Raw genomic sequence first — 14,143 nt, forward strand, 5'->3', positions numbered from 1 at the left:
AATGAGGAAGTTGAAAAGATTCGTAGACTACAAGACAAATAGCAAGTGAGAGAGCGGGATACTTACAGAAAAAGCACCAAAGCACTAGAAAGAAAGATGGATATTGGCATGCTAATAATAAGGAACAATGTAGGAAAGACAGAATGATGCAGAAATCACTGGATTGGATAAATTCATAGTTTATTTGGCCTTAATTTACTCAGTGATTCATTGAGTAGTTTTTTTATAGATAGCGGGTTTTCCAATAAGAGGTGTTATTTTGATATTCAAAGAAAAATGCCATTTTTTGAGATAAATGATCGGATGATTATTTCATTATAAAGAGGAAGGTACGCCGTTAATAATGGAACACAACATCAGCCAAATGGCCGTCACGACTGCGCTTACAGGACCATATCCTTTTCATGAAAACCAAATTGCAAAGCGGCTGCCCTATGTCCTCGATAGTCTCACGAATTCCATTTTTGAGGTCTTGAATCGATGCTGGACTGTTGGCGTAGACCTTATCTTTTACGTGGCCCCAAAGGAAAAAGTCGCAAATTTTAAATCACAAGATCTCGGTGTCCAATTGTGATCACCTCTTCGAGAGATAACACGGTCCGGAAATTTTTCCTGTAAAAGATCGATGGTTTCGTTGCTTGTGTGGCACTTAGCGCCATCTTGTTGAAAGTAAACGTTGTCCAAATCAATACCATCCAATTCCAGCCATAAAAAATCATTAATCATCTCTCGATAGCGCAATCCATTCACCGTAACTGTTGCTCCAGCCTCATTTTCGAAAAAGTAAGGTCCAATGACACCGCCAGACCATAAACCGCACCAAACAGTCACGCATTGAGGAGGGAGAGGATTTTCAACAATAACTCTTGGATTTTCCGAGCCCCAGAATCGACAATTTTGTTTATTGACGTAACCACCAAGGTGGAAATGGGCCTCATCATTTAAGATGATTTTTGGATGAAATTCCGGATCATTTTCATGCATTTCAAGGACTCAATCAGCAAAGACACGACGTTGTTGATGATCGGCCGGCTTGAGTTCTTGTGTTAACTGAACTTTATAGGCCTTAAGATCCAAGTCTTTATGCAAAATACGGTGTAATGACGTTTGTGGAATGGCTAATTCCAAAGAACGACGAGGAATTGACAAACCTGGGTTTTCTTCAACACTTTGGGCTACAGCAGCAATATTCTCAGTTGTTCTTGAGCGACGTGCACGGGTTTTATTCTTCACATCACTAACTTGTTCCAACAGTTCAAATTTTTCCACCAATTTCTGTATTGCGGTTCGAGAAGGTGCTTCACGTCGACCCAAAAATGTTTTAGTTTTACGAACCGTCTCTGCCAAACTTTCACCATTTTTATAGTGAATTTTAATAATTTCAATGCGTTATTGAAGCGTGTATCGTTCCATTTTCATTAATGGCGTAGTTTCTACTTGTCAAATGTCAAAAAATGACAGCTTCAAAAGTGACATTTACCGAAATAGCGGGCTGTTCAAAATAACACCTCTTATTGAAAAAGCCGTTACAATAAAACATTCTACTTTTCTTATAGCTTCCAAACGTTTAAGAAGAAGAATTTTTTACGCGGTGAGAAATATTCGGCTTTATTTTTAATATTCTCCCTATTATTTTTATAACCCTGAATTGTTACATGTCAAATTGATACGGCATGTTTTCCATATCGACCACACAACTACGTTTCCAACAACAACACGACCAAGCCACAACACAATTATTAATGGTCTCAACTTTCCAAAAGGGAAGAATTATGTTTTTGATTTTTATACTGAGACAGTTAATTGTGTTACATATTAGTTATAATGAAATACAAAGACTTGGATTATGAAAATACGGCTGCGAATATTGTTGAAAAAGCATTTTGGTAAAAATTTATTACCAAGCACATTTAGATAAAAAAATGAAATCACTTATAGTAACTTTATGTATTGGAGAATGCAAGCCGAGGTAAATTTATTTACTGAAAATACTTTATTAAAATATTATGGTCCCAGTAGTAGATCGATGATGTATAAGTGCATTGTTTGAACAAAAATGATCCAAAACAATCAAAAAATGTCAACTTTTGAAGAAATTCAATGATTTCAGAAATATGTATCTGATAAATGTATTTGCAGCTAAAGATATATTTTAAATAAAATTAAATTGCTTTTTAAAAGCAAACTTTTATTATTTGTTAATGAAGGCACCCCTCTTCTGCACGACGAATAATTGTCGCCGCACCCTGAATGCCACTCCAGAATCTCATATTTCGCAGCCAGGAATGTTGTTTACACCCTGGTCCTCTCCTTCCGTCGATCTTTTCCGTCAGTATGAGATTGAGAGTTGAATATCTCGATCCTTGCAGGATGTGTCCGAAATAAGATACTTTTCGTTGTTTAATTACCGCGTTTCTCTCTCCACACCCACTCTTCTCAGTACTTCTTCATTCGTCATGTGCTCCGTCCATGGGATCCGTAGAAGTCTTTGCAATAGCCACATTTCTATTCTGACCTCACTTTCGGGGACCACGTCTCCACACCTTACAAAAGGATTGGCCAAATATAACGGCATACCTAATATTATTTATGAGAGTTCCATTCACTTTAATGTCTTTTTGATGGTCTTTCATCGCCAGCTGAAAAATTCATTCTACGTCTATGTTAAATAGCATGGATGAGAGTATGCATCCCTGACGAACTTACCCAAGTACCTGAAGGTGTTCCGTAGTTAGAGAGCCGCTAGTTCACAGTTCCGCTGTTTGATCTACATACAGCTTTTGTATGATCCTTATGTCTTTTCTTTGATCATAGCATTTTTGAATCAGTATCTGCATACAGAATAGTGCTTTCCTGGTACCTAGCCCGTTTCTAAACCCGTTCTTGACAAACCATCATAACTTAGGGTTTCGATCTTGTAAAATATAAGAAATAAAATCTGTATCGGCTGTGAACAGAGTAAACCAAAGAAAATTCTCACTTTTGTCTTAATACTAATATATTAAAAATGCTTGGGAATCAAAAAAACTTGTATCAAACTGATTTAGTATACTGGATTGTATTCTATGATTCCAGCTATTCAAGGCTCATTTCTGTTGGGAACATTTCCCGATTTACCGTTTGTATTCGTAGGCATAAGACAAAATGGTGGAAGATGATCTAAATAGAGTAGGAGTTACAAACTGTCACGAAAAGACAGGAAATTGGAAATTGTGATGGAAAATAAGCGTGAATGTTGAGTGCGGCCCCATTAAGTGTGTCAAGCCATTTTTACTATTATTATTAATTTCCACTGAGCGCTTGTACTGAGATTGTTTTTGTCTTGTAACACCGGGAAGCACTTAGAGTGTTACTTGATTAATTCTATGTGTGCCGTACTCAGTTTCACTACTTTCTGCATTTGGAAGAGGTTATGTTTTATCGAGACTTGTCTGATAATGCTGGAAAGGACATTGGATATTAACCCAGTAGATGTTAATTTTATTTAGATATTCCATATTCTCTTTATTTAGATCGCTACATCTATCAATAGCCATAGTTTTCTTTCTTTATCCTTTATTATTAAACCTGGTTTGTTTGCTGGTGTCTTTCTGTTTCATTTGCCTTAGTCTTTACACAGACACTTTAATATTACTTATATTCATTCAATCTTTGTATTTCAAATGAATGTATTCATAAAAATACTAAACAATATCTAGTTTGAAATATAATATGGTACAAAATTTATTTATACATCAACAAAATGTAGCTATTACCCCACAGATACTTGGATAAATTATTTGGGCGGCACCCAAGCTTCAATCCTAGGTCTCGTGGTGGAATAAGGCATATACTGTCCTGGGGTTCCACTTAAATTTTCTGTATGGTCTACCATCCATTTATACTTAGGTCGGGACGGGTCTTCATTTGGTTTTAAATCAGTTTTATAATGTAACCATCCAAACCATTCAGCTGGTACCTGACTTCCATCATATTCTAATGCTAAATAGAAACATTACTAGAAAAAATTATTGCCAAGAACAATATTCTTATGTTTGCAAGAATTTAATCTCCAATTCATTACTGTATCGCATGCCTATTTTAAGGAGACGTCCCAGAAGTACCTAGCATAACCTAGAGATGGAGATAGTGAACGTTTCCAGTGAATTTGTAAAGGTGAAAAAGTTGGTCATCGTAATGTGATTTAATACTTTTATTTGAAAGGCATTAACCCAACCAATATAAAAGCTGAACTAGGTTTTAATCTGATTGATACTCCTCCTTCGTTATCAAAAGTAAAATATTGAGTAGCAGAGTTTAAACGAGTGCCTGCGACCTGCGAAGACCAGCATCGCAGTGGTCGACCTAATGAGGTAACGACTCCAGAAATATTGAAAAGAAAGAAAATCGACGAAGCGGTACTGGATGATCGTCGACTGAAAATGCAAGAGCTGGCAGATATGATAGGCATTTAAAAAATGCGGTACATCACTTATTAACTGAACATTTGAACATGAGAAAGCTATGCGCAAGATGGGTGCTGTGTTCATGAATATGTTTCCATCGAGTGTTTGGCAATATTTCACAAAAATAAAGCCGAATTGTTGGACTGTTTCATAACCATAAATAAAACAACAATCCAAACAATGGACTGAAAATAGAGAACAGACTCCAAAGATGGCAAAGACCGTTCCATCGGCAGGCCTGACGTCAGTTTTTTGTGGTGTTCATGGGAATATTTTCATTGACTATCTTGAAGGAAAAAGTATCAATGCCGAGTATTATCCGAACTTATTGCAACGTTTGAGCGAAGAAATCATGCAAAAACGGCCGCATTTCGCTAAGAAGAAAGTGTTGTTTCTTAAGCTCACACATCCGTTATTGCAATAGCCAAAATTAATGAATTAAAGTTTGAATTGCTACCTCATGCACCCTATTCACCCGATTTAGCCCCCTAGAGCTATGTTCTATTTCCAGACTTGAAAACATTGCTTGGTGGTCAAAGATTTTGAAGAGCTTGACGATACAATAAAAATTATAGATTCTCGTCTAGGAAGAAATAAGCATCTAAACTATCTTTAGAGTATGACTGAAAAAATCTATTAATTAAAAATGTGTTTACCATAATAGGGAGCATATTCAACCCATCTATTTCTACCATAAAAATAGCTCGGATTTTCATAATATTTGTTTCCATATTTATCGACACCAACAAGCTTTCCTGGTCGTAAACTATCCATCCTTGATTAATTAATTTGTTGAATAAATATCAAAATATATAATAGATATCCAATACCTGTAGATTTTATAGATGGAAGCTCTAATACCTCCTGCTTCCATGATGGTTTTCAAGAAAGTGAATGCACGATCAATACCAAAATACTTTGCCATGTTTTTCTAATTATTTGAAGTATGAAAAGTAATCATAATTGTCATAGTTGATTTTGTGTAACATTGAACGAATGGATATGTTCTTAAGAACGCCCTGACTAATTACACGAAGTAATGCGCAGAATCTTTGTTCCTTAGTTCTGTGGATTAATTCAATTTGAATTATAAAAAAATACTGTGATTTCCCAGCTAGTTCGATCACTATTCTACCTTTATCTTACTAACTGCATATGTATAACTTAAATCACATCGTTTAAATTAAACCCTTGTTGCTATTGGTATTAGAAGAAAACCATCTCCGTTTGTGAATCGAATAAATATAAATATTTTGACATTTTTCATTCAATTCCACAGAAAATAGCTGATCTACATCAAGCTGGCGGCCGTGGGGTAAGCAATTGATTTTCTCGAAAGTACCCGTGTTAGCTTTTCTTGATTTTCCGATAGTTAGAGTTGTTTTGTATTGTTTTTTTGTTTCATGGTGTTAAAAATATTCCATAGATACTTTTTAGATCTGTTTCATTGAAACTAATAAAGCTGAAGCTGAGTATTTTGCAGCTTTTTTAGTCATTATGCTCAAAAGTAATTTTCAAAATTTAGGACACTTGTATCTATGTTGTGCTTAAATGACGTGAGTTTTTTTAACAATGGTTTCAACTGTTGAGTTCAAGTTTATTAAACAGGGGTGAATACTTTTAAAGATTGCAAAATGATAACCCAGTGGCAGCTGAACGGTACAAGGACAAACTTGAAGCTTTAGATGGAGGCCTTGTAATTAGATCAAAATAACAGTCGAAATCTTGTTCATTTTCCACTAGTTTTCAATATACTTCATTTACCGCTTGCCTAAACTAAGAAAAACATTTCATAGGGGGAAAAAAGTAGAAAGCCACATTTCTTGGAGGGAATTTCGCATTTCTTCTATTAGCAACTCCCTTAGAAGCAATTCTGTAATAAAACTGGATATAAAAAAATTCAAAAATCAAAAAATGAATGTACAAACCACACAAAAACTTACGGCAAAAACATTTCTTCGCCCCACGGTAGGTATTTCGAAAATTTGTTAGCTTTCATACTAATGCAGTTGCACCTTACTTTTAATCCCTTCAGAAAGACAATGAATAAGGACTCAATAAATATTGTCAACAATTGAAAATACACCGTAAAATCTTATTAACAAAGCAAAACCTTTAGATTTATGACCTTAACAATCTAAATGAAAAAATCTGAATGTTTACGACAAATTTTTCATTGATAAATAATTCAAAAGTGTCTGAAGAAGTATTATTTCGATAAATAAGCTGCAAAATATAGCATGTCGATGCCTTGGGTCAAAGAAAGTTGCAAACACAACTTTGACTTTTTTTAAAAAGAAAAGAAAATAATTTCCTAGCTTTGGTTGGCTCCAGGCATGAAAACTCTCATTTTTAAAACAGATTATATGACATTGGATGATGCCAGTCTCTAGACACCTTTATATCATAAAAATTCTTTTATTGCTTTAGATGTATCCGATTTCTCCAGTAGAAATTGATTACCAATTTGTTAAAGTCCTATAATTACATTAACACCCCCTTGCTTCATCTGTCATTGCTTCGGTACCCCTATGATCTTAGAAATAGATCGGAATTTCAGTCTTACGTATTTTTGAACTGTTAATACGGCCATCTGGAAACATAAGATAATGTTGACTTTTTTCCATCGTTACTGTAATAAATACTTGATTTCACTTATTATTTTTCAGGCCAGTTATGAACTTATGGATATTACCATAGATTAAATATTCCCTCTATACATACAGCCCATATATTTCTATGCAACGTTTGTTTTGAACCCATAATGATGGATATCTGCTGCCTTATCAGTAGCAGTAGGAAAATCCTTGATATGTCGCATATTGACTTTTACAGACTATAACTTGGTACTCGGCCTATAGAAGCAAAGTTACTAAGCGTGATTTAATTTTTAATTTTTATGTACTAGCAAGTTGGTAGGTAATAAAAACAATCGACCTCATCCTCTTAGAAGGCGGCCAATAGGAATCGAGAATTAGGCCACCAGTTTAATTGCCACACCAGATCATCAGCTGCTGTAATGGAACGTTTTTCTATTTATTTTTAAATCTAGATTTTCGTAGCTTAAGCTCGATACATATCAATTATATAATATGCTGACGACATGTTTATATTTGTGAAAAAATTTGCAGTTATAAAGCTATTTAGTCTTGGATTGTTGAGATTTCCATAGAAGCTACTCGAATTCCTGGAATCGTGGTGAAGTTTTTAGATCAAAATAATAATAAAATGTTAACTAAATTACTCATCAATTATTATTCATATCAAAACATATAATTTTTAGTTGGGTCTTCGATTTCCTCCAGGTCCACAGCAGCAGCAAACCAAAAATAGAGTTAGTCCAACCGTTGCTGTAAAAAAATACAAATTATACATTTAGATTCATATACTACTTCAGATATTTTTTCAAATTAAACATATGTAAGGTTGATGGGTAAACTTTCATCTACCATTATTACTCGAAATATTTTCAATCATCTCAAAATTTTGGATTGATTGATTTTTTTCAGAAGATAACTACAATACATGGGCCAAAAGTTGAAATTTCGGTCCTGCGCGTCATGATGCCCTTAATTCAACTTTCGACCCATGTAGTATAATTAACTATTGTTAATATACGTCCACGATCATAGAAAAAGCATTGGAAAAAATAGTAGACTGAGACAACCTTCAGGAGCTGAGACAGGCAAAGATTCTATAAGCCATAACCAGAGAAGATGTATCAGCATAATTAAGAACAGCCTACGAATACTAAAAAGAGTCCTTTCGTCTTAATAGACACCTGAATATATTAGAAATAAAAGACAAAAATCTCTGACAACTACAGCCATCCCACATTCTAAACTTTTTAAAAGGAGTGGGTTAACAGATCTAAATATTGGGTCCCCTAGTATATAAACCATTTGAATTGCGTTGTACACGATATCCTAATATACATACGTACTAGCCAATTCGTTATTCTTGAAAATAAGGGAAAATCACTAAATATAATATCAGTATTATAGGGTTGGTTACCTCCAATGCGCAAGTTAACAGTACCGCTCCATCCCGCCACTAGTTACGTTTTGGTCCAGTAATGAATCAAGTTGTAGTCATCCAAAAATGTAAAATCTGTCCTATTCGCTCACCTTTATGATGACATGCAATTTTGGCATCCTCCTTGTATAAAATTTGTGCTAGCTTAGCTTTTCAATTTTGAAAAACAGTATGCGTGAAACGTAAATGAAAGATCCGTTGTTTTAGAACGAATTGGTCCATAAACTTCAGCGAAGAGCTGTTAATGCGTCTGCATATCCCTTCATGAACGTTAGTTTGGTTATTTTGAAACTGAACATACCACACATGTTTTGCTAAGAGAAAAGATAAAATAGATAGTAGACTACACGCTATCGAGATGAAGTACCAACGAAAAATTGAAGGAAAACCTAGGATGGATAGAATAAGAAACATAATAACTTGGAACAAGAAAACAAGAGCTATGGGAAGAAGGAAGAGGGACAGACCAAAGAAAACATTGAACGAAGAAATAGAAGATATAGGGAAACAAAGACAATAAATCAAATGATGATAGTGGCACAGGACAGAAAAAGCTGGAGGAAATGGGTAAATGGATAAGAAATAAATTTCTGGCTTCTGGAGAGAGCAAAAGGAAAATGAGAAGAAGAAGATCAAAAGTTCTATAAACTTGAAATTAACAGTATTATCTAATAAGAAAATCTGGATTCTTGTAATACATATTTTCGAATTGAAATGCGATTAACGTAGCATCGATTAACTAGGAACTACCATCATCGCTTTCACGGATATTGTGTGCTTTACATCAATCTTGTGAATGGTAACTAAATATTTCATTATTCAGTAAGGTACATACCTCCTAATAAAGATATCATGGAAAGATCGTACTCCACATGTAGGGGTTTCTGTTCTTCTAGTTGTTGTTTTATTGTCGGTGCCATTTCAAATACTTAAATTTTAATAAAAAGCTCTAACGTTTAAAATTTTGACATTTGCATTGACAATTTCGGTGAGTACTATCTTAAAGTTCAAAGTTTAAATTACATTATTGTTGTTGGATTAAGATAAATTACATTCTTAATATTGTGTTATCGATCTATAGTATGACAAGATTTATTGTTGTCAAAATCATGCAATTGTGTCAGAGCTTTTTGAGTTTTTGATTTTGGTTTGTATTATATAAGTAAGTTGCAACAGATATTCTCATAACTATTTACAAATAATTCGAACTAAATACTGCGTAACTTATCGTCTATTCAATAATCTCATCAAAATCTGTGTTAAGGATTTCCATGAATCATTCAGAATTATGATATTTGAGTAAAAGTCTAAATAGTGGTGAAAGTTGTTCTGTCACTTGAAATTCTTGACATTTGTCACAATACTCTTTAAAATGTCCCAAGTGATGAAATTTTTGTAGCTACTTCCTATATAACATACCATGTTCCAGTAAATTAGGTAATTTTATCTTTGATAGACATATACTAATTTTTACATTATAATTAATTATTTTGTCGTTTTTATTTGAGTGGTTTATCTAAATAATTCTTTAATTAATTTATGTTTATTCTAATTCAACTTTCCACAGGTTATCAAAAGCGTAAAATATGGATAAAGATACTTTAGCAAATACACATAAAGTTAACAATAAAAAGGAGAAAATTGTTAAAAAAGAGACATTTAGAAAGCATAAATTGAATAGTCTAAAAGCACGGATTCAGAAAAAGGTTGAATTGAAACAAAAACCAAACATTTTGAAAGAATCTTCCAATAAAATTAATGAGAAAGTAACCAGCGAATCAACAAAAATACAAAAAAAACAAGCTCCTCTCAAGAAATTTCTTCAGGTAAATAGATCAATATATCACATTAAAATTGGTTATTAAGAATCGAAACAGTAATTATATATGAGGTGTGAAGGAAAAGGGATGAAATGTAAAAAAGTAAAAAACTTCTAGAAAGCTTTTTCAAGTCTGATATATCGTGGTCTTCTTATTGTGAAGAAGGTTTTTAAAGCATTATCCTATCAATACATTTTTTAGTTTCTTCAAAAACTCATTTAACACGAGAAGAGAGACGTTGCTAAATTTTTGTCTTAGTACTCACACAGTTTCGTGTCAATGCCTCTTTTGTGATACTGAAATGAACAAGTTCGACCGCCTTCGACACTGACGTCTGGATTGTTCTGGCTCATTTTCATTTTTAAATTGCTAATACCACTTGTGAACAATTTGGAGGGAAAAATGAACTTAATGCTTTTTTAATGTAAAAAGCAAGAACAAGAAAGTAAAACTTATTCCACTCGAGTAGTTCCAGTGGTGCCTGACGTGTGGAGACTCTTGTGGATATTTTTCTTGAACTTCTGTAGGTTGTAGTATTCGTAGTATTCGGGAAATATGTGACTTGGTAACTTGCACTTCTCCAAAGAAAGGAGTTCCGATAAATTGACGTTCTGGGCGTCTGCCTGTGAACTGGGTGTTCAAGAGCCACGTTTGTCTGTTGAGTAGGTTTTGCAAATACTGTTCTAGGTAAGATTATGTAAAACAGCTCGTAAGAGAACCTGCCGTGGCAGTATCGGTTAAACAGAATCAAGTCAGCGACTTTTCTTCTATGCTCTAAACTAAACTGTCCAAGTATCTAGTCAACTCTAAGCTCTGTATTGAGCCAAGCATCCTTGGAAGCCGAACTCAAAATGTGCGAGCTATACTACAAAAATGAAAAAATCTGATGAAGCTACTAGCCAGTCGATGAGTGAGGATAACAAACCGTACAGTCCTAATTTATTTAAAAGATAGGCATGCCAAACACTGTCAAAAGTCTTTGGTTTATCCAGTGCGATTGCTTTGGATTCTCCATATTTCTATACAGCTTCAATCCATACGTTGGTGACATATGTCGGGAGATCCATGTCGCCGATGATGTTTAAAGACTAAAAGTATTTCTGGATTTGCTGTTTATCGACTTTCTCAATGACCTTGGCAATGGTTAGGACTAAAGCAATCTGACTGTGGTTGTTGGAAACCCAATACTAAAACGTAATTCAACATTCATGTTTCAATACACACTACCAATACCAGCGCACTAAAGTGATTTAAACAGCTTGTCACTAAAATCCATTCAATGTATTTCTTATCGAAAAGCAAAACTAATATCTTCACATTATGTTGTTTAAGTAAGCTATTCAGCTATATAAACTTTCGCCACGACAGAATATTTAACATTTTTTAATTGTTCACATCCCAAGAAATAAAAATGTTCTAGAAGTATGTTCTGTTCGTATTTCGAACTTAAATGCGCTATCCAGACTTGAGTATAATCTATTACGAACAACAACTACTGCTTGGACACCACTTTCAATACTATTAGGAAAAAGAAGAGAATCATTACTTTTTATGTTTTTACTGGACCATTTATTTTCATCTCCACACAAGTTCAATTTGTTGCTAGAACGTAAAACTTTTTGTGCTAACTTGATACCTTTGGAACGTGATTTTCATATCGCGCTCGATCAACAAATGCCTATATCATTTGCTTCAACGCTCCAACATGCAAGTAAGTTGATTAAGATGATGTTGTAATTTTTGGTATTTAATTTTGAGAAAAAAAGATTTGTTAATTCCAAGTAACGCGAGAGTCGGCGTTTGAATACATTCAATGAAATGTATATGATGATAATTCAAAAAGCACTGCAAATGTTAAGGCAGCATGGCTGGACCATCCCGGCTGGTGCTTCTCAAGGTGGTGGTTGGTGGCAACCTGAATACATTTAGGCTTGTTCTAAAGTGATTTACCTTCCAAATTACGTCTGGTTTGGTCACGACTACTAACCCCACTAGCTTTCGAAGTCACTATTTTGAACAAGCAGTTGGAATAGTAGTAGTTTTTTCTTCATTTTCAAAAACAAGGAGTAGAAGTGTTCTACGAGATCCATAATCCAGCTTCCTAAAGTTTCTACGATACTCTTCAAGTTTTTGGTATTCCGTTGTAGTTGATACGAATGCAAATGTAATCGCCATAAAAGCGGCCCTCATACATTCACTCTTATGTCGCAGGGAAAGGTATAGAAAATAGCTACAAATACCTTTCAAGAAAATTATGATGACTAACAACAAAAACACATGCAACTAGCAACTATCTTGACGAATAGCTTGAATAAAATTTCGAATGATTTAAGCGTTTGCTTAAATCTCGTGAACAACACTTCTGGAGAAGATTTGTGTTAAGTTTTACTTTACTGTCCACTTTTTATATATTCACTTACATATCACGATGTATGTCAGCTATTTTGAAGCTTTTAGTACCCAGAAACGTATTTAAGCAGTTGTCTGAATTCACAACAAATATAAAATCGCACGAATAAATGTACATGGGATAGTTCCGTTTTGCAGTTTCCGATTCCATAAAAAAACATTGCCAAATTAAATTACCAGTTTCTTTTCCAGGGGAACGTCTTCAAATGTACGCATGCAAAAACTGAAAAAGGTAAAACATTGTTAACTTTACAACCGTTAATGTACAATGTCGAGGAAGGTAGAATCAAACTTATGGGCGTTATCGTCAATGGTCCAAAAAAGATTAAAAAGAAAAAACAGAAAGTAGATGGAACGGACGAATATATATTACCTCTGTCTGATGCTGTAAAATCCAAGGAGAAATCGGGGAAAGTTTCGACAAGCAAAGGAACAAAAGAAAAATCTTCCACCGAACAGAAATCGAAAAGGTCTACAGGAATTACAAAAAAGACCGATCAAATGATGAAAGTAATTAATAACAAGATAATTGGACAAAGGAAAATTGGAAACCGTTGAATAATTTATTCTGTACTAATCATTGTTAATAAAACGTTTTTTTGAAATATATAAATTTATTATTTATTATTTGTCGCAATAATAAAATATTTATTAACTAAGCAAGATAAAATACTAATGGTTGACAATCTGAAATAATATTCTAAACAATTGTGTAAATTTCAGACATTTTTTAGTCCAAGAAACTACCTTATCCACAGGTAGTTTCTAGCTTCCTCATTATATCACCAAACTGTTGAATTCACAAGGAAGTAAAAGTAAACAATCGCGTTTAAAACTGTCAACCATCGGTACTCTCACCTTTTATATTTATTAATATGGAAACCTAAATATGCAAAACTAATCTTAAAATAGAGAATCAAACGGTTCGAAGAAAATGTATGAGTATTCCCGTTCTAAAACTCAAAACAAGTAGTCTTAAACCCTTAACTTTTATGTTCTGTTGGACGGTTTGAATGTAGATGTAGACCAATTTGTGTCGGCACTTATTTATTATGTGCTTTGAATTACGCGATTTTATTAATTATTATTAAAAAATGACCTAAAGTCAGTTCTGCCTCAGTAAAGATTAAGCCATATTAACAAAGATATAGAAATGCGATTTTCACGACCCTGTATCATTTTTTGGTAAAACTTTTAAAGTCACAAACAGAAATATTCCAACTACTTTTGTTCCTGAAATACAAGGCGAAAAGAATAATGTTCACTTATGGAGATTTCTCAGATTCTGTATAAGAATTGAAACTACTTATAATAGATATTTTGACATAACTGTCAGGCGTATTCAAAAATTTTTTTGGAGTTGTGTGTTTAAGATTGGACACAAGTGTGTTTTTTCAATGGAACACCCTATATATTTTAAAGTGGAATTTTTTC

The 14,143-nt window shown here is 33.8% G+C and overlaps 2 protein-coding genes and 1 long non-coding RNA gene across 4 annotated transcripts; 1 reads left to right on the plus strand and 2 right to left on the minus strand.

Moving 5' to 3' along the window:
* Positions 1 to 3,693: 3,693 nt before the first annotated feature.
* LOC130899945 (probable NADH dehydrogenase [ubiquinone] 1 alpha subcomplex subunit 12) lies at positions 3,694 to 5,428 on the minus strand. The gene is made up of 3 exons (XM_057810147.1): positions 5,276 to 5,428; positions 5,102 to 5,220; positions 3,694 to 3,981 (listed from the first exon to the last, which is right to left on the minus strand). Exons 1-3 carry the CDS (start codon positions 5,368 to 5,370, stop codon positions 3,776 to 3,778), a joined length of 420 nt encoding a protein of 139 aa, XP_057666130.1. The 5' UTR covers positions 5,371 to 5,428; the 3' UTR covers positions 3,694 to 3,775.
* Positions 5,429 to 7,676: 2,248 nt separating this feature from the next.
* Positions 7,677 to 9,610, minus strand: LOC130899937 (uncharacterized). Its single transcript, XR_009060118.1, has 2 exons — positions 9,316 to 9,610; positions 7,677 to 7,795 (listed from the first exon to the last, which is right to left on the minus strand). It is a non-coding gene; the product is annotated as an uncharacterized LOC130899937 (long non-coding RNA).
* On the plus strand, positions 9,576 to 13,322 carry LOC130899936 (uncharacterized). 2 transcript variants are annotated; one of them, XM_057810136.1, is made up of 3 exons: positions 9,576 to 9,642; positions 10,048 to 10,306; positions 12,902 to 13,322. In XM_057810136.1, exons 2-3 carry the CDS (start codon positions 10,067 to 10,069, stop codon positions 13,265 to 13,267), a joined length of 606 nt encoding a protein of 201 aa, XP_057666119.1. In that variant the 5' UTR covers positions 9,576 to 9,642; positions 10,048 to 10,066; the 3' UTR covers positions 13,268 to 13,322. The 2 variants fall into 2 exon arrangements, with proteins under 2 accessions (XP_057666119.1, XP_057666118.1); XM_057810135.1 differs by lacking the exon at positions 9,576 to 9,642 and adding an exon at positions 9,703 to 9,917.
* Positions 13,323 to 14,143: the final 821 nt, after the last annotated feature.

Source organism: Diorhabda carinulata, chromosome 12 (genome assembly GCF_026250575.1).
Source record: "Diorhabda carinulata isolate Delta chromosome 12, icDioCari1.1, whole genome shotgun sequence".
NCBI classification, from domain to species: Eukaryota; Metazoa; Arthropoda; class Insecta; order Coleoptera; family Chrysomelidae; genus Diorhabda; species Diorhabda carinulata.

Bases quoted from the DNA above. Each gene is read 5' to 3' on its own strand.
- LOC130899945 (XM_057810147.1), bottom strand. From the start codon at position 5,370: ATGGCAAAGTATTTTGGTATTGATCGTGCATTCACTTTCTTGAAAACC. The intron at 5,221-5,275 runs GTATTGGATATC...TAATTAATCAAG, and splicing joins TCCATCTATAAAATCTACAG to GATGGATAGTTTACGACCAG. The intron at 3,982-5,101 runs GTAAACACATTT...GTTTCTATTTAG, and splicing joins TGAATATGCTCCCTATTATG to CATTAGAATATGATGGAAGT.
- LOC130899936 (XM_057810136.1), top strand. From the start codon at position 10,067: ATGGATAAAGATACTTTAGCAAATACACATAAAGTTAACAATAAAAAG. The intron at 10,307-12,901 runs GTAAATAGATCA...TTTCTTTTCCAG, and splicing joins CTCTCAAGAAATTTCTTCAG to GGGAACGTCTTCAAATGTAC.